This window comes from Pristis pectinata, chromosome 18 (assembly GCF_009764475.1).
Source record: "Pristis pectinata isolate sPriPec2 chromosome 18, sPriPec2.1.pri, whole genome shotgun sequence".
In the NCBI taxonomy this organism is placed as follows: domain Eukaryota; kingdom Metazoa; phylum Chordata; class Chondrichthyes; order Rhinopristiformes; family Pristidae; genus Pristis; species Pristis pectinata.
This window is the reverse complement of record NC_067422.1, coordinates 2,923,154-2,943,445: the sequence shown is the minus strand read 5'-3', so window position 1 is coordinate 2,943,445 and position 20,292 is coordinate 2,923,154. Positions and strand designations below refer to the sequence as shown.

The window sequence follows — 20,292 nt, the reverse complement described above, 5'->3', positions numbered from 1 at the left end:
GGGGAGAAAGTACAAATTCCTTACAGACAGCGGCCAGAATTGAACCCTGGTCACTGTTGCTGTAATAGTGTTACGCTAACCGCTACACTAGCCGTTATGTTAGTGTATTGTGGAGACTCAAGAAATTCTGCAGATGCTGGAATCTGGAGCAATACACAAAAAGTGCTGGAGGAACTCAGCAGGTCAGGCAGCATCCATGGAGGGAAATAAACAGTCAACATTTTGGGCCAAGACCCTTTATCAGTACTGGAAAGGAAGTGGGCAGAAGCCAGAATAAGGTGGTGAGGGAGAGGGAGGAGTACACGCAGGCAGAGGATAGGTGAGTTCAGGTGATAGGTGAGTCCAGGTGAGGGGAGGGGGAAGGTAATAGGTGGGGGAGAGGGAGAAGATGTAATAAGCTGAGGGGTGATAAGTAGAAGAGGCAAAAGGCTGAAGAAAGAGGAATCCGGTAGGAGAGGGCAGTGGACCATGGAATGGGAAGGGAGGGTAGGAGAGGAGATGGGCAGGTCATCAAAGCGGGGGGAAGGGAGTCATAGGAGTAAAGGAGTGAGGGGGTGGGATTACCAGAAGTTAGAGAAATCGATGTCGAGGCTGTCAGGTTGGAGACTCCCAAGGCAGAATATGAGGTGTTGTTCCTCCAACTTGCGCCTGGACTCAACGTGGCCACATCAATTTCTCTAACTTCCAGTAACCACACCCCTCTTTTTCTTTCCCTCCCCCCCACTCCTTTGTCTTTCCTTATTCCTAGGCGCACTTCCCCCAACTTGATGACCTACCCAACTCCTCTCCTCCCCCATCCTTTATTCCATGGTCCACTGCCCTCTCCTACCAGATTCCTCCTTCAGCCCTCTGCCACTTCTACCTTAGCAGTTACTCTTAGCAGCATGGAGGAACAGAGGGATCTTGGGGTCCACGTCCATGGATCCCTCAAGGTTGCCGCGCAGGTCGATAGGGTTGTTAAGAAGGTGTATGGTGTGTTGGCCTTCATTAGTCGGGCTACTGAGTTCAAGAGCCGTGAGGTTCTATAAACTCTGGTTAGACCACACTTGGAGTATTGTGTTCAGCTCTGGTCACCTCATTATAGGAAGGATGTGGAAGCTTTAGAGAGGGTGCAGAGGAGATTTACCAGGATGCTGCCTGGATTGGAGAGCATGTCTTATGAGGATAGGTTGAGTGAGCTGGGGGTTTTCTCTTTGGAGAGAAGGAGGATGAGAGGTGACTTGATAGAGGTGTACAAGATGATAAGAGGAATAGATCGAGTCGACAGTCAGAGACTTTTCCAGGGCAACAATAGCTAACACAAGGGGACATAATTTTAAGGTGATTGGAGGAAGATATAAGGGGGATGTCAGGGGTAAGTTTTTTTTTACACAGAGGTTGTGGGGGCAGATACATTAGGGATATTTAAGAGGCTCTTAGATAGACACGAGTGATAGAGAAATGGGGGCTATGTGGGAGGGAAGGGTTAGATAGATCTTAGAGCAGGATAAAATGTCGGCACAACGTTGTGGGCCGAAGGGCCTGTACTGTGTTGTAATGTTCTATGTACCTATCATCTCTCAGCTTATTACATCTTCTCCCCCCACACTACCTTCCCCCCTCACCTGAACTCGCCTATCACCTGAACTCACCTATCCCCTGCCTGTGTGTGCTCCTCCCCCTCCCCCCACCTTCTTATTCTGGCTTCTGCCCTCTTCCTTTCTAGTCTTGATGAAGGGGCTCAGCCCAAAACGTCAACTATTTCCCTCCATGGATGCTGCCTGACCTGCTGAGTTCCTCCAGAACTTTTTGTGTATTGTTAGTGTCATGTAAGTTATGTACAATTTATGTTAATTGAAGTTCACGTGATTTATGTTTGTCATGTACTGTGCTGCTGCTGCAAAAAGCTAATTTTCATGGCAGTTATACCCTGGGTATGTATGCCCATGACAATAAACTCGAACTTGAAATTTTATAGTGAGAAAGATAGTCATAGGCCACAGAATGATAATGGTCAATTGTTAAGATAGGTAGAGCAATGGCAGATGGAATTTAATCCTGATAAGTATGAGGTGATGTACTTTGGAAGCATTAATAAGGGTAAGGCATACACAATGAATGATAGTGCCAGCGGAAGTATTGAGCTATTAAGAAACCTAGTGTACAAGTCCAAAGATCCCTGAGAGGCATGGTAGTGTAGCGGTTAGCGTGACACTATTACAGTGCCAGCAACCTGGGTTCAATTCTGGCCGCTGTCTGTAAGGAGTCTGTACCTTCTCCCCGTGTCTGCGTGGGTTTCCTCCGGGTGCTCCGGTTTCCTCCCACATTCCAAAGACGTACGGGTTAGGAAGTTGTGGGCATGCTATGTTGGCGCCGGAAGCGTGGCGACACTTGCGGGCTGCCACCAGAACACTACGCAAAAGATGTATTTCACTGTGTGTTTTGATGTACATGTGACCAATAAAGATCTTATCTTATTATCTTAGATAGCAGCACAGGTAAAAAAAATGGCAAAGAAGGAATACCAGATACTTCATTAGCAGAGGCACTGAATGTAAGAGCAGGAAGATTATGATACAATTTCATAAAATTTCACTGGTTAGGCCACAGCCAAAGCACTGTGTACAGTTCTGTTTGACACACTATAGGAAGGACGTGATTACACTCTAGAGAGCGCACTGGAGATTCACCAGAATGTCACCTCGTGTGGAGCTACAAGGAGTAACAGGATAGATTGCGGAAGTGGCTGAGGGGTGACCTGATTGAGATATAGAAATTATGAGAGTCATGGATAGGGTAGATAATGGGAAACATTTTCCCATAACAGAGGAATCTAAAACTGGAAGGTATATGTTTCAGATAATTGGCAAGAGGTTTAGAAGGGATCCAAGGAAGAATTTTTTCACATAGAGGATGGTTAGAATCTGGAATGCAATGCTTGAGTAGGTGGTGGAGGCAAGTACTCTTAACATTTAAGCATATGGACGAGCATTTATATCACCAAGGCATAGAAGTCTACAGACCAAATGCTAGTAAATGAGATTACTATGGATAGGTAGCTGATGGTCAGCATGGACAGGATAGACTGAAGGATATCTCTTTGTGATTTTTATAAATGATCTGGATGAGGAAGTGGAGGGATGGATTAGTAAGTTTGCTGATGACACAAAGGTTGGATGTGTTGTGGGTAGTGTGGAGGGCTGTCAGAGGTTACAGCGGGACACAGATAGGATGCAAAACTGGGCTGAGAAGTGGCCGATGGAGTTCAACCCAGATAAGCGTGAAGTGGTTCATTTTGGTAGGTCAAATAGGATGGCAGAATATAGCATTAATGGTAAGACTCTTGGCAGTATGGAGGATCAGAGGGATATTAGGGTCCGAGTCCATAGGACACTCAAAGCAGCTGCACAGGTTGACTCTGTGGTTAAGAAGGCATACGGTGTATTGTCCTTCATCAATCGTGGAATTGAATTTAGGAGCCGAGAGGTAATGTTGCAGCTATATAGGACCCTGGTCAGACCCCACTTGGAGTACTGTGCTCAGGTCTGGTCGCCTCACTACAGGAAGGATGTGGAAGGAGATTTACAAGGATGTTGCCTGGATTGGGGAGCATGCCTCATGAAAACAGGTTGAGTGAACTCGGCCTTTTCTCCTTGGAGCGACGGAGGATGAGGGGTGACCTGATAGAGGTGTATAAGATGATGAGAGGCATTGGTCGTGTGGATAGTCAGAGGCTTTTTCCCAGGGCTGAAATGGTTGCCACCAGAGGACACAGGTTTAAGGTGCCGGGGAGTAGGTATACAGGAGATGTCAGGGGTAAGTTTTTTACTCAGAGAGTGGTGAGTGTGTGGAATGGGCTGCTGGCAACGGTGGTGGAGGCGGATACGACAGGGTCTTTTAAGAGACTTTTGGATAGGTACATGGAGCTTAGAAAAATAGAGGGCTATGGGTAAGCCTAGTAATTTCTGCGGGAGGGACATGTTCAGCACAACTTTGTGGGCTGAAGGGCCTGTATTGTGCCGTAGATTTTCTATGTTTCTATGCTGTATTACTCTATAACTTTAATGAAATTAGTAGAATGCAGTCCAATTATAATGATTTTGATCAAAGGTGTTTCAGTACTGTGGCAGCAATGGACAATAATTGGAGAGATTCAAGCAGGAGCTCCAGGTAAATCATGAATTTAAAAGACAACAACACATTTAAGGACTAAATCCTGCCAGAATCAAAGATTCCATTTACAGTCGTAAAATGATACTTGAAATTCAGAATAGATGAATGAAAATAGAATAGGTATTCCAAATTTTTTTTGTGATCAATCAGGAGTACTGTATCATTAATTGGTAAGTTGGTTTATTATTGTCACATGTACTGAGGTACAGTAAAAACTTTGTTTTGCATGCCATCCATACAGATCAATTCATTATATCAGTACACTGAGGTAGTACAAGGGAAAAGCAATAACAGAATGCAGAATAAAATGTTACGGTTACAGAGAATGTGCAGTGCAGGCAGACAATAAGGTGCAAGGCCATGACAAGATAGAATGCAAGGTCAAGAGTCCATCTTATCGTACAAGGGAACCTTTCAAGAGTTTTATAACAGCAGGACAAAAGTTGTCCTTAAGCCTAGTGGTATGTGCATTCAGGCTTTTATATCTTCTGCCCAATGGGAGCAGGGAGAAGAGTAGTTTCACTCAGACCATTTAAATTTAAAAGGAGCAAACAATCCTTCTGCTTAATCAAATCTTACCTGCTAGAAGCTCAGTTTCAAAAACACGGCGCTTCATTCCTGTAGGTTGAACATACACCTCATTCTTCATAATGTGAAGCAGTTCCTCAACAGATTTCAATCCATACATCTTCAGTTGGATGGGTCGGTCATAAAACGTCTTGTATGCCGACACTAGTTTCCGCACTGGAATACCACTGATGTTATTTTTAAGCATGTTTAAAATTTCTTCACGAACCTTTGATAACTTGTCACCTGGCACAAGATGTATAATGTTAAAACTCAAGTCCCAGGTACATTAAGCCACAGGGTTATAAATTCACAAGCCTAGCTAAATGAAGTTGTGGAAAATTTATCTCTGCTTTTCTGATATTTTATAAAATCATATTAAATTTGTGGATTTTGTTTCTCTAGGATACATATTAAATGTATCCTAAAGAAACAAAATCCACAATAAAACAAAATCTGATGAACTGTACTATATTATAGCAACCATTGGTACATTGGCAAATTTGGTAAATTGGTTTATTATTGTCACAGTGGAAAAACTTGCCTTGCATACAGTCCATACACCATTTGATTACACAGTGCATTGAGGGAGTACAAGGAAAAACAATAACAGAATGCAGAATAAAGTGTTACAGTTACAGAGAAAGTGCAGTGCAGGAAGACAATAAGGTGCAAGGCAATAACGAGGTAGATTGTGAGGTCAAGAGTCTATCTGATCGTACTAGGGGACCATTCAATAGTCTTATAACAGTGGGATAGAAGCTGTCCTTGAGCCTGATGGTACATTCTTTCAGGCTTTTGTATCTTCTGCCCAATGTAAGGGGGGAGAAGAGAGGTCTGGGGTGGGAGGGGTCTTTGATTATGCTGGCTGCTTTACCAAGGCAGTGAGAAGTGTAGACAGTCCATGGATGGGAGACTGGTTTCCGTGATGTGCTGGGCTGTGTCCACAACTCTCTGCAGTTTCTTGTAGTCATGGGCAGAGCAGTTGCCATACCAAGCCAAGATGCATCCGGATAGGATGCTTTCTATGGTGCATCAATAAAAATTGGTGAGGGTCAAAGGGGACATGCCAAATTTCTTTTGCCTCCTGAGGAAGCAAAGCGCTAATGTGCTTTCTCAGCCATGCTACATGGTTAGACCAGGGCAGGTTACCGGTGATGTTTACACCTAGGAATTTGAAGCTCCCAACCCTCTCGACCCCAGCACTATATTATATGTGAGCGTTCGGACTGAAAGACCATGAGTGCCGTGACAAATTAACACTCCGGGCAGTAACACTAAACAGGATACCAATGTAAGCTGTTCACCTCATTGGTAGTTGTACTGTCTCACCTAATTTAAATTGGTTCCACATTTACTTCTGTAACAATAACGATTACACTTAAAAAGTAACCGTTAAAAACACTCAATGTCTCAGCATTATGACGTGGAACTAAATCCCAATGAAAGGAAACAAAAGAACCTGCATTTGCAGTGTGCCTGTCGTGTCCTGGGGACATCTCAAAATTCCTACAGCTATTTATTTTTTGAAGTTGGTCATTATAGTTTTATTTCTTCTTACACTGTCACTTGAAGTCAAGAATGCCTTGAACCTATTCCAATTCTGTAGTTCTGAGGTGATGAGTGACCCAAAAGTGGAACAGATGGTGCTTGACAGAGTGAATGGGTGACTTGTTTAGGACATTAGGTGCTTTTCCTGCAGCTTGTGCTTGGCCTCCATGTGCTCCTGTAATAATTTCAAGGTGCCCAGAAGCACCTTTGATGCTCCTTCTTCATTTTAGATTGTCATGAGCTACAGATTCTCATGAAGGAGGGGAGCAGGTGGTGAACATCTTACATATTTCTCCAAGAAAACTTTAAGAATGTTCTTAAAATATTTTCTCCTGGAAATCCCTTGCCCCGGCAGAACTTTGGTGATATTTCTCCAGTGCTTTGAGGTGTCAGCTGCAAGTTGTCCATGTCTATTGGGCCAGAATGATATTGCTTAGTAGAGCTCGGTGTTTGGTTTGAACTCATTTTTGCCAAGTTTTTTTCCAAAGCACACCGAAGTCTCTGCTGGCACACAAGGGATAGTAAATTTCGTCGTTGATGTTTGTGTTTGTGGTGATGTGGCATAAGCAATACAGAAAGTGACCTGTATTTTCCAGGGTCTCACCACAAATCTTGGTGGTTCAGAGGTTGTCATGTCAAGATGAGATGAGGTGGGGGAACGGCAGGTTGGTGAGAAGGTTTTGTTTGTGCAAGATAATTCCATGAAGGAGGCTGAGGATGGAGTGATTTTGGTTCTGGCGCGCAGATGGTTAAGATTGAAGAATTTCTTCACTTAGAGTATGTCGGTAACAAGAGGCAATATTACACAGAGGAATATTAAGAAGTGGGTTGGAGTGACAACATGGTCTTGCATGACCCCAGTCCACATTGGGATTAGGTCTGCTGTAGACCTAGTTGTTGGAAACATGACTTGCATGTCACCTTGCAGTCAATGTAAAATGGCAATGGGTTTCTGAGGACAGCTAAATATGAGAAGGAATCTCCATTATACCTGCCAGCTGACAGAATTGAAGCTCTTTGTGAGATTGAAAAACACCAGAATAATGGCAGGTGCTGTTCCCCATAATTTCCTTGGACGTGTCAGATGATGAAGACCATGTCTATTGTAGAACAGTAACTATTGTAATACAGGAATGGCAGAACCTAATTTAGTGAGCTACTAATAATAGCAATAACAACCAGATAATCTGTGTTATTGGAGTGTTGGTTGAGGAATAACTAATGGCCATGGCACCAAGGAAGGGAAGGATTTTCCATGTACTTCTCTGGTGACATTTTACACTCAACCAGGAGCACAGACAGGACCCCCTGCTTAACACGTCACCTAAAGTGTGAAACTCTTTTGACGTAAAAGCTGGACTCAATACGAGGTGATCTATAACCTTAAGTCTTAGACCCAAGTATCTATGAGACACAGAATAATTTATACATTGGTAAATGTCAAAGCTGATTGCATTACCTGATGAAGAACTTGGACCTGGAGGCTGCAACAGACAGGCTGGAAGCTCTGAACTGAAATCATTCAAAGACTGAGTTTCAGATAAACCAAAAGAGGTAACTGGAATCTGCAAACTTGCTTTTGCCATGTTTGCCTTTGTAATCTTTCTAGCTTTAACATTTAAGCCTTTTGCACTAGGTGTCACGTACAGAACATCACACATTGATTCTACCATGTCTTCTACCGACTGAAATCCGTAGTCTAATGGTTTCAACTCCTTCCAGTATATATTTCTATATATACTGGTTAGCTTCTTTAAACTGATGCCTTGAGAGTAACACATGACGAGCCTTTGCAGCTCAATCTTCAAAAGCTCCTTCTGATCATCTGTGGAAAGAGAAGATCACTCATTATAAACTTTAAGATGAACATCTGATTTTAAACATGAATCTTAGTTTTTTTTAAAATAAAAAAATCACAGAAGTCATCCACTGGCATTAAACAAGGGAAAGAAATACAAAAGTATCTGCCAAGGTTTTCTGCAAATCCCCATTCTCCTGCTTTGACCACAGAAATACTTCACCTATGATCCATTTGGACACCATTCAAATAAAACTTGAGTGAAATTGAAACTGAACACTGAAAATGATGTTTCACACTCAAGTCTTCAAAACGTTTGTCCAATTGTAACTATGCCTTGTTTCCTGATCGTATAATTTGCCATTTTTGTATATTTATATTGAACATATTTTAATACAAAATTATGTTCTTAATATTTTCCCTTTCCTACACTCTGTTCATTTATATATCTATAGATGTACGGTAGAGAACATCCTGACCAGTTACATCACAGCCTGGTATGGAGGCTCCAAAGCACAGGATCACAAGAGACTATAGAGGGTTGTAGACTCAGCCAGCTCCATCACAGGCACAACTCGCCCCACCATCAAGGACATCTTCAAGAGGCAGTGCCTCAAGGAGTGGGCATCCATCACTAAGGATCCTCACCAACCGGGACATGCCCTCTTCTCATTACTACCATTGGGGAGGAGGTACAGGATCCTGAAGATCCACACTCAACAACTTAGGAACAGCTCCTTCCCCTCCACCAGCAGATTTTTGAATGCCCCATGAACACTATTTTTTTTTGCACTTTGTTTATTTTGTAACTTATAGTAATTTTAGGTCTTTGTGCTGACCTGCTGCCACAAAACAACAAATCTCACGAGATACCAGTCAGTGACAATAAACCTGATTCTGATTCTATTTTGAGAAGATTTCTTTTCCCTTTCATCCAAAACACAATAAATCCTCAGTTTGCACCAAGTCCTTTCATATTATATGTGGCTGAACCTTAAAGGTGAATTTCAGTAGACTATTTCACTTCAGGAGCCCAGTGCTGTTCCCACTGAATGCTGACAGCCCACTTTCCAATGGAAGTCATTGTATAGCAATCAAAAGTGGATGAAGCCTAGTTGTGAAATCCAGAACTGTAAAACATAGTCTCAAGATAAAAGGATGCCACTTTTGAGAGTTAGATGAGGAAGAATTTCTTCTCTCAGAAGGTTTTGAATCTTTGGATTGCTCTACCCCAGAGAGCTATGAATACAGAGTCATTAAATATACTGAAAGCTGAGATAGATACATGACAGGTCCACAAAAGAATCAAAGGTTATTAGGATCAGGCAGTAAAGAGAAATTAAGATAACAATTCGATTAACCATGATCTTACTGAACAATGGATCAGGCTCGAGGGGCTGTACTCTCTGTTCTAACATAGGAGGTATGACCATTCCTAGAGCTTGATTTTTTTTTAGTTTTAACCAATAGAAGTCAAAATATAATACAATTTTAATTTCATTAACTGAAGGTAGATGTTCTTGCCATGGAGGCAGTGAAGCCAAAGTTTAGGAGACTGATTCCTGAAACGTCAAGACTGAACTGCAAAAGAGTTTGGGTCAATCAGACTTCTATTCACTGGAGAATAGAGAAGATCTCAAAGAAACCTATAAAATTCTAACAGGACTAAACAGCCCATATACAGTGAGAATGTTCCTAATGGCTGGACAGGATCAAGGGCCACACCCTGAGGATAAATGGGCATGCCATTTAGAATGGCAGCAGGAGACAATTCTTCACCAATGTTCCTGCCTGAAGTGTATGGACGTTGGCAATGGGTCAGGAGGTGAGTCACTTACTGGAGAAACTTGGTTTCTAAATATGCACTCATGGTTCTATTGAAAACATCTGTTCATTGACTTCCAATATTTTGGAAAACAGGGCAGGGCATTGAAGGTCAGATGGAAGTGACACAAATGTTACAGTCAACTGTCAGAAGGCAGTGAAGGCCAAGTCATTAAATATATTAAAAAGGGAGATAGCTATATTTCTTAGTGCTAAAGGGATTAAGGGATATGGGTAGAAGGCAGGAATTGTGTACCAAAGTGGATTATCGGCCATGATTGTGTTGAATGGTGGAGCAGATCCAAATGGCTGACTGACTTCCTTCTGTTCCTATGTTCTACGTTTTGAAATCACACACATTAGATGGACAGAAGTAGAAGCAATTCAACAATAACATAGAGCTGTTCCAACTCATTAGTAATTGTATAATATTTAGCTATGAAATAACTCATGGCACACTACAGCGAGATTTGGATAAAACCTAGCCAAGGGTTGACAAGTGGTATGTAACATTCCTCTCACCTCCATCTGACCTTCAATGCTTTTGCCCGGTTCTCTTGGAGGTCAATGAGAAGATGTTTTGAATAGAACCACAAGAGCAGGGGAGAAACCACGTTTTTCCAGTAAGTGACTTACCTCTTGCATCCACACACCTCAGGCAGGAACATGATGAAATACTCACCAAAATGGGGATAGATATAACGTTCAAAGATGCTCATCATCCATAATCCAACACATTACAAACCATTGGACTCAATGGTAAGGTTCAGATCCAGCAAACAACATACAGGCTACACTGCACTCAAGTTTCTTCAACAGTACTCCCCCTCCTGCTATGAGCCATAACATCAATAATATATGTGCTCATGTATCTCCTTCAAGTTGCCCTGCAGGTTATACATAGTTTTTATTTGTTCATTTATCACCCCTTCTTCAGCATCACTTGTAAACATCCCAGAATTTCCCACATTCCTTAAGGGAATACTCTCAGCCCACAGGGTTGCAGCAGTTCAAAATGCCCCAGTATTACTTTCCAGGGAAACAAGGAAAGCACTATAATAATTGGCCAAGGCCACAATGCTCATGTAGAGGAGGAATTTAAAACCCATCTTTTCAGTCACATATTGCATTAGATAAACTGAGTCTGGGAAAGCATCAATAACCTTTCTGAACAAGTCTCAGTACAAAACTTCCAACAGTTCAGTTTGGTTTGTATTCAAACCAGTCTATTTGGAACCCTGTGTCTAATTTCCCTAAATTACTCACTATTTGAAAGAAGCAATCAAACTGATAAAATGATAATTGGCCCTTCCTTTTTACATTATATAAATACACAAAATCTTATACCTGTGCACACCATATCTTAACTTGTCACATTACAAATTCCTGTGTCTACATGATACACAGAATACAGTATTACTACTCTTCCTAGTGATTCCACTTAGTCCCTATTCCACTTAAGTCTCCAAGACTCTGGGAGACTAACTGGTGCAAATATACAGTATTTACCATGGCACATTACCACCCAGTGGTAAATTAATCCTGAATAAATGCATACATTTTCAATTGAATAAATAAACTGACTGACAATCAAGGATGCTTGAACTTTATTCTTGGCCAATTTTGCATCCTTCATTTAAAGTGCTGACATTTACTGGAGTATAATTCCACGAGGATCTATTGTCAATTTGCCTTGAGAACAACCACCAGAACAGAATCTCGTCATGCCCCGACAAGCATGCTTACACTAACTGTTGCTAGATGGCAAAGAGGAGTGGGAAGATTTTGCAGTAGCCACTTTCAACCCTCCTACAGCTGAGATCAACCAACTCTCACTACATAGCTGTGGTCTTCTTACTGCAAAAGCAGAGGCACTAGAGAAAGCGCAAAATGATGGACAAGGATAACAAACACTGGAAATCGAACCTGCAACATTCATGGTCTTTAAGGTTCAGGAAATCAATGAGCAGCTGAAGTAGATTTTTTTTGTCCCATACATCACTGTCTTCCAAAGTGTTCTCTACCTAGTTGTGAGACACTAACTGACCTGTCCTTCTCAATCAAAAACAAACAAAGGCATTCTAGAAGGTGAAATAATTGTTAAGTTTGAAACAAATGAAACAATTTGAAAAGATTACTATTCCTTAAAATGGGACTATACTTTACTCCAAGAAGTGTTATTCCTAGAAATTACTTAACTTTCACTCTGTATCTGCTCCAGCTAAAATAACTGGAACCTGGAACTCTTCAGTTTGGGAAACTTTAGATGCTAACTAATGGGTTCCAAACTACCAAAGAGAAATATCTGGACTAGGGAAAGCTGCTCAACCAAACATTAGAAGGTGGGGGAATAGGAGCTTGAAGGGAGCAGAGTCCGTCATATCCATCAGGGGGAAATGAGAGACTATAGAATCCAGGTGGTCTGTTAACATGTGGAGCAGTTGTTGCCAGTCCCCAACAATGGCTCACACTGAATCTGCCAGTCAGGTACAGCCCTGAGCTCTGCATTCAACACTGAGCGATCAGATCAATACCAACCCTCACAGGCAGCCACCCCAAACACAGGGCAATTCATGGCTAGGGAAGCACCAGGGGAAGTAAGGATTCATGCCAGGTTCCTGGAATCCACATTCCCAGAACACAGAATGGATGGCCTTTTTTTTTTGAAGTAAATTGGTTTATTATTGTCACATGTACCGAGGTACCGTGAAAAACTTGTCTTGCATACCATTCATACAGATCATTTCATCACTACATCGAGGTAGTACAAGGAAGAATAAAGTGTTACAGTAACAGAGAGAGTGCAGTGCAGGCAGACAATAAGGTACAAGGCCATGACAAGGTAGATTGTAAGGTTAAGAATCCATCTTATCGTACAAGAAGTCCATTCAGTTAGTCTTAAAACATTGGGATAGAACCTGTCCTTGAGCCTGGTGGTATGTGCTTTCAGGCTTTTGTATCTTCTGCCTGATGGGAGAGGGGAAGAAGAGAGAATGTCCGGGACGGGTGGGGTCTTTGATTATGCTGGCTGCTTTACTGAGGCAGCGAGGTGTAGACAGAGCCCAGTGAGGGAACGCTGGTTTCCCTGATGTGCTGAGCTGTGTCCACACTCTCTGCAGATTCTTGCTGTCTCACACAGAGCCGCTGCCATACCAAGCCATGATGCAACCGGATAGGATGCTTTCTACGGTGCATCAATAAAAATTGGTGAGGGTCAACGGGGACATGCTGAATTTCTTTAGCCTCCTGAAGAAGCAGAACGTTGATGTGCTTTCTTGACTTTGCTACATGGTTGGACCAGCGCAGGCTTTTGGTGATGGTTACACCCAGGAATTTGAAACTCTCAACCTCAGCACCATTACATATGCGAGCGTTCAGACTGAAAGACCATGAGTGCCATGACGAATTAACACTCTGTGCAGTAACACTAAGCAAGATACCAATGTAAGCTGTTCACTTCATTGGTAGTTGTACTGTCTCACCTAATTTAAATTGGCTCTGTGCCTAATTATATAATGATAAGAATTACACTTAAAAAGTAACTATTAAAAACACTTAAGAATGTCTCAGTATTATGATGTGGAACTAAATCCCAATGAAAAGAAACAAAAGCAACCTGTATTTGCAGGTAGCTGGGTGACCATCAGGAGAGGGAAAGGGCAGTCAGTGAGAGTACCCGTGGCCATTCCCCTCAATAACAAGTATATTGTTTTGGATACTGTTGGGAGGATGACCCATCATTGGAAAGCCACAGCAGCCAGGTCTCGAGCACTAAGTCTGACTCTGTGGCTCAGAAGGGAAGGGGAAGAAGAGGAATGTGGTAGTGATAAGGGATTCGTTGGTTAGGGGAACAGACAGGAGATTCTGTGGACAAGAATGAGACTCACGGGTGGTACATTGCCTCCCAGGTTCCAGGGTCAGAGACACCTCTGATCGAGTCCACACCATTCTTAAGGGGGAAGGTGAGCAGCCAGAAGCCAGGGTACACATCGGTACCACAATATATATAGGAAAAGGGATGGGTCCTGAATATAGTTAGGTAGGAAGGAAGCTAAAAAGCAAGACCTCAAGGGTGGTAATCTCTGGACTGCTGCCTATGCCACGTGCCAGTGAGGTTAAGAATAGGAAGATAAGGCAGATGAATATGTGGCTGAAGAGTTGGTGCCGGGGGCAGGGTTTCAGATTTGTGGATCACTGGGATCTCTTCAGGGAAGGTATGACCTGTACAAAAGGGGCAGGTTTCACCTGAACTCGAAAGGGACCTTGCAGGCAGGTTTGCTAGAGCTGTTGGGGAGGGTTTAAACTAGGTTGGCAGGGGGATGGGAACCAGAGTGTTATAGTGATGGGGCAGTTGATGTAAAGGTTGATGTGATGTGCAGAAAAACTGTGAGGAAGGATAGGCAGTGGATAGGGCATAAATCCAGTTAGCTGGGTGGGTTGAAATGTGTTTACTTTAATGTGAGAATTATTAAGAATAAAGGTGATGAACTTAGAGCATGGATCAGCACGTGGATATTACGACGTTGTGGCCATTACAGAGACTTGGCTGTCACAAGGGCAGGATTGGCTGCTTGATGTACTAGGGTTTAGATATTCCACAAGGGACAACGAGGGAGGTAAAAGGGTGGGGGAAGGGGGTAAGAAGGGAGTGACATTGCTAATCGGGGTAGTATCACAGCTGCAGAAAGGGATGATATCGTGGAGGGATTGTCTACAGAGTCAGTGTGGGTGGACGTCAGAAACAGAAAGGGAGCAAGCACTCTATTGGGAGTATTCTGTAGGCCCCCCAATAGCTACCAGGACACTGAGGAGCAGATAAATAGGCAGATTTTGGAAAGGAGCAAAAATAACAGGGCTGTTGTCATGGGTGATTTCAACTTCCCTAATATTGATTGGTACTTCCTTAGTGTAAAGGAGATAGATGGGGCCGAGTTTGTTAGGAGTGTCCAGGAAGGATTCCTGACACAGTATGTGGACAGACCGACTAGAGGAGAGGCCATACTGGACCTGGTACCAGGCAATGAGCCTGATCAGGTTTCAGATCTCTCAGTGGGAGAGCAATTTGGAGACTGTGACCATAACTCCTTGACCTTTACTACACCCTCAGAGAGGGATAGGAGCAGACTATATGGGAAAGTATTTAATTGGGGGAGGGGGAATTATGATGCGATGAGGCAGGAACTTGGAAGAGTAAATTGGGAAGAGATGTTCTTGGGGAAGTGCACAGCGAAAATGAGGAGGTTGCTTAGGGAGTACTTGCATGGGGTTCTGGACAGGTTTGTCCCACTGAGGCAGGGTAAGGATGGTAGAGTGAAGGAACAGTGGTTGACAAGAGATGTAGAATATTTTGTCAAGAGGAAGAAAGAAGCTTACCTAAGGTTTAGAAAGCAACGATCAGACAGGGCTCTGGAGAGTTACAAAGTAGCCCGGAGGGAGCTTAAGAATGGACTTAGGAGAGCTAGAAGGGGGCATGAGAAGGCCTTGGCAAGTAGGATAAGGAAAACCCCAAGGCATTCTACATGCATGTGAAGAATAGGAGAATGACTAGAGTGAGGGTAGGTTGTACCTCATGAGCCTGATTGAATTCTTTGAGGATGCAACAAAGCACATTGATGAAGGTAGAGCAGTGGATGTGGTGTAGAAACATAGAAAACCTACAGCACAATACAAGCCCATCGGCCCACAAAGCTGTGCTGAACATGTCCCTACCTTAGAAATTACTAGGCTTACCCATAGCCCTCTATTTTTCTAAGCTCCATGTACCTATCCAAAAGTCTCTTAAAAGACCCTATCGTATTCACCTCCACCACCGTTGCCGGCAGCCCATTCAACACACTCACCACTCTCTGAATAAAAAACTTAGCCCTGACATCTCCTCTGTACCTACTCCCCAGCACCTTAAACCTGTGTCCTCTGGTGACAACCATTTCAGCCCTGCGAAAAAGCCTGACTATCCACACAATCAATGCCTCTTATCATCTTATACACCTCTATCAGGTCACCTCTCATCCTCCGTCGCTCCAAGGAGAAAAGGCCGAGTTCACTCAACCTGTTTTCATAAGGCATGCTCCCCAATCCAGGCAACATCCTTGCAAATCTCTTCTGCACCCTCTCTATGGCTTCCACATCCTTCCTGTAGTGAGACGACCAGAACTGAGCACAGTACTCCAAGTGGGGTCTGACCAGGGTCCTATATAGCTGCAACATTACCTCTCGGCTCCTAAATTCAATTCCACGATTGATGAAGGACAATACACCGTATGCCTTCTTAACCACAGAGTCAACCTGTGCAGTTGTTTTGAGTGTCCCATGAACTCGGACCCCAAGATCCCTCTGATCCTCCATACTGCCAAGAGTCTTACCATTAATACTATATTCTGCCATCATGGACGTTAGTAAGGCGTTTGATAAGGTTCCTCATGGAAGGCTCATTCAGAAAGTCAGGAGGCATGGGATCCAGGGAAACCTGGCCCTCTGGATTCAGAATTAGCTCACCCATAGAAGACAGAGGGTGGTGGTAGATGGAGTGTATTCTGCCTGGAGGTCAGTGACCAGTGGTGTTCCGCAGAGGTCTGTTCTGGGACCCCTGCTCTTTGTGATTTTCATAAATGACTTGGATGAGGATGTGGAAGGGTGGGTTAGTAAGTTTGCTGATGATACAAAGGTTGGTGTAGATTACAACAGGATATTGATTGAATGCAGACCTGGGCTGAGAAGTAGCAGATGGAGTTCAACCCAGATAAGTGTGAAGTGAAACACTTCGGGAGGTCAAATTTGAAGGCAGAATACAAGGTTAATGGCAGGACTCTTAGCAGTGTGGAGGAACAGAAGGACCTTGAGGTCCACGTCCATAGATCCCTCAAGGTTGCCATGCAGGTCGATGGGGTCATTAAAAAGGCGTATGGAGTGTTGGCCTTCATTAGTCGGGCTACTGAGTTCAAGAGCCGCGAGGTAATGTTGTAGCTCTTTAGAACTCTGGTCAGACCACACTTGGAATATTGTGTTCCGTTCCGGTCGCCTCATTATAGAAAGGATGTGGAAGCTTTAGAGAGGGTGCAGAGGAGATTTACCAGGATGTTGCCTGGATTGGAGAGCATGTCTTATGAGGATAGGTTGAGCGAGCTAGGGCTTTTCTCTTTGGAGAGGAGGAGGATGGGAGGTGACTTGATAGAGGTGTACAAGATGATAAGAGGCATAGATTGAGTGGACAGTCAGAGACTTTTTCTCAAGGCAACAATGTCTAACTCGAGAGGACATAATTTTGTGACTGGAGGAAGGTATTGGGGGATGTTAGGGGTAAGGTTTTTTTTTTACACAGAGCGCTGGGTGTGTGGAACGCACTGCCGCAGAGGTTGTGGGGGCAGATACATTAGGGACATTTAACAGACTCTTAGGTAGACACATGAATGATAGAAAAATAGGGGGCTATATGGGATGGAAGGGTTAGATAGATCTTAGAGCAGGATAAAATGTCGGCACAACATTGTGGGCCGAGGGGCCTGTACTGTGCTGTAGTGGTCTATGTCCAATCAGGGATAAAAGAGGAAACATGCCTGGAGTCCAAAGAGGTAGGGGAGGTTCTCAATGAATACTTTGCTTCAGTATTCACCAGAGAGAGAGACCTTGACATTTGTGAGGATGGCATATACACTGATACACTAGAGGATGTTGACATGAAGAAAGAGGATGTGCTGGAACTTTTGAAAAATATTAGGATAGATAAGTCACTGGGGCCGGATGGGATATATCCAAGGTTATTACAGGAAGCGAGGGAAGAGATTGCTGCGCCTTTGGTGATGATAATTACATCCTCATTGCCCACAGATGTAGTGCCAGATGAGTGGAGGGTGACAAATATTGTTCCTTTGTTCAAGAAAGGAAGTACAGATAACCCTGGGAATCGCAGACCAGTGAGACTTACTTCAGTGGTGGGCAAATTACTGGAGAAGATTCTTAGTGACGTGACTTATGAGCATTTGGAGAATCATAGGCTGATTAGGGACAGTCAGCAAAGCTTTGAGGGGCAAGTCATGCCTCACGAGACTAATTGAATTCTTTGAGGATATGACAAAGTACAATGATGAAGGTAAAGCAGTGGATGTGGTGTACATGGACTTCAGTAAGGAGTTTGAAAAGGTTTCATAAGGAAGGCTCATTCAGAAAGTCAGGGATCCAGGGAAACTTGGCTGTGTGGATTCAGAATTGGCTCACCCATAGAAGACAGACAGTGGTTGTAGATGAAGAGTATTCTGCCTAGAGGTCGGTGACCAGTGGTGTTCCGCAGTGATCTGTTCTGGGACCCCTGCTCTTTGTGATTTTTATAAATGACTTGGATGAGGATATGGAAGAGTAGGTTAATAAGTTTGCAGATGACACGAAGGTTGGTGGTGTTGTGGATAGTGAAGAAGGTTGTTGTAGGACATTGATAGGATGCAGAGCCGGGCTGAGAAGTGGCAGATGGAGTTCAACCCAGAAAAGTGTGAAGTGATACACTTTGGAAGATCAAATATGAAGGCACAATACAAGGTTAATGGCAGGGCTCTTAGCAGTGTGGAGGAACAAAGGGATCTTGAGGTCCACATCCACAGATCCCTCAAGGTTGCTGCGCATGTTAATAGGGTTAAGGTGGCGTTATGGTGTATTGGCCTTCATTAATCAGGGTATTGAGTTCAAGAGCCACAAGGTAATGTTGCTGCTCTATAAAACTCAGACCACACTTAAATATTGTGTTCAGTTCTGGTCACCTCATTATAGAAAGGATGTAGAAGCTTTAGAGAGGGTGCAGAGGAGATTTACCAGGATGCTGCCTGGATTGGAGAGCATGTCTTCTGAGGATAGGTTGAGCAAGCTAGGGCTTTTCTCTTTGGAGCAAAGGCAGATGAGAGGTGACAGAAGATGAAAGGAAGTCAAAGGTGTACAAGATAAGAGGCATAGATCGAGTGGACAGTCAGAAACTTTTTCCCAGGATGAAAATGGCTAATACAAGAGGGGATAATTTTAAGGTGATTGGAGGAAGGTATTGGGAGGGATGTCAGAGGTAAATCACACCCCCCCCCCCCCACACAGAGTGGTGGATGCGTAGAATGCACTGCCAGCAGAGGTGGTGGAGGCAAATACATTAGGGACATTTAAGAGACTCTGATAGGCACATGAATGATAGAAAAATGGAGGGCCATGTGGGAAGGAAGTGTTAGATAGATCTTGGAGTAGGATAAAATGTCAGCACAACATTGTGGGCCAAAGGGCCTGTACTGTGCTGTGCTGTAATGTTCTGTGTTTAAGTCTTAGAACCAAGCATAAGAGACACAAAATACTTTATTTATCAGCAAATGTCAAAACTGATTGCATTACCTGATGAAGATTCTGGATCCAGAGGTTGCAGCAGAGAGGGTGGAAGTTCTGAACTGAAAGCATCTAAAGACCGAGTTTCAGATAAACCAAAAGAGGTAACTGGAATCTGCAAACTTGCTTTTGCAGTGTTTGTCATTGTATCCTGCCTCATTATTACATTTAATCCATTTTTACTGGGTATAATGTACAGAACATCACACATCGATTTCACCATATCTTCTACCGACTGGAATCCATAGTCTAATGTTTTCAATTCCTTCTGGTATTTCTTTCTATATTTCCTGGCTAGCTTCCTTAAACTGACACCTTCAGGGTAAAACATGACGAGCCTTTGCAGCTCAATCTTCAAAAGCTCCCTCTTATCATCTGTGGAAAGAGAAGATCACTCATCATAAACTTTAAGATGAACATCTGATTTTAAACATGAATCTTAGTTTTTTTTTAAAAAATAATAGATTACAGAAGTCATCCACTGGCATTACACAAGGGAGGGAAAAAAATACAAAAATATCTAATTTCTACAGGCTGCCAAGGTTTTCTGCATATTCTTTTTTGACCTCTGACATATTTCACCTATGATCTATTTAGACACCACTTATCTGAAACCTTACATCACACTTCAGTCTTCAAAAACACTTGTCCAATTGTAATTAAGGTGACAAGAAATTCTGCAGATGCTGGAATCTGGAGCAAGACCTAAAGAGTGCTGGAGGAACTCAGCAGGTCAGCCAGCATCTACAGAGGGAAATAAACAGTCCACGTTTCGGGTTGAGACCCTTCATCAGGACTGGAAAGGAAGAGGGCAGGAGCCAGAATAGGAAGGTGGGGGGAGGGGGTGGGGTAGCACATGCAGGCAGGAGATAGGCGAGTTCAGGTGATAAGTGCGTCCAGGTGAGAGGGGGAAGGTAGGTGGGTGGGTGACAGGGGGAAGATATAATAAGCTGAGGGATGATAAGTAGAAGAGGCAAAGGGTTGGAGGAGGAGGAGGAATCTGGTAGGAGGGGGCAGTGGACCATGGAATAAAGGATGGGGGAGAGGAGATGGGCAAG

At 43.4% G+C, this 20,292-nt stretch overlaps 1 protein-coding gene across 3 annotated transcripts in view; it reads right to left on the bottom strand.

Moving 5' to 3' along the window:
* The window catches only part of wu:fj29h11 (uncharacterized), a 140,162-nt gene that overhangs the window by 110,765 nt on the left and 9,105 nt on the right, over positions 1-20,292 (bottom strand). For 2 of the 3 annotated variants that reach the window (XM_052032944.1, XM_052032945.1), the window contains exons 3-5: positions 19,244-19,609; positions 7,730-8,095; positions 4,732-4,965 (exon numbers count right to left, since the gene is read on the bottom strand). In XM_052032944.1, the coding sequence (XP_051888904.1) occupies positions 4,732-4,965; positions 7,730-8,095; positions 19,244-19,609 (966 nt within the window). The remainder of the gene's footprint in view (positions 1-4,731; positions 4,966-7,729; positions 8,096-19,243; positions 19,610-20,292) is intronic. The other variant, XM_052032947.1, reaches the window with a different exon arrangement.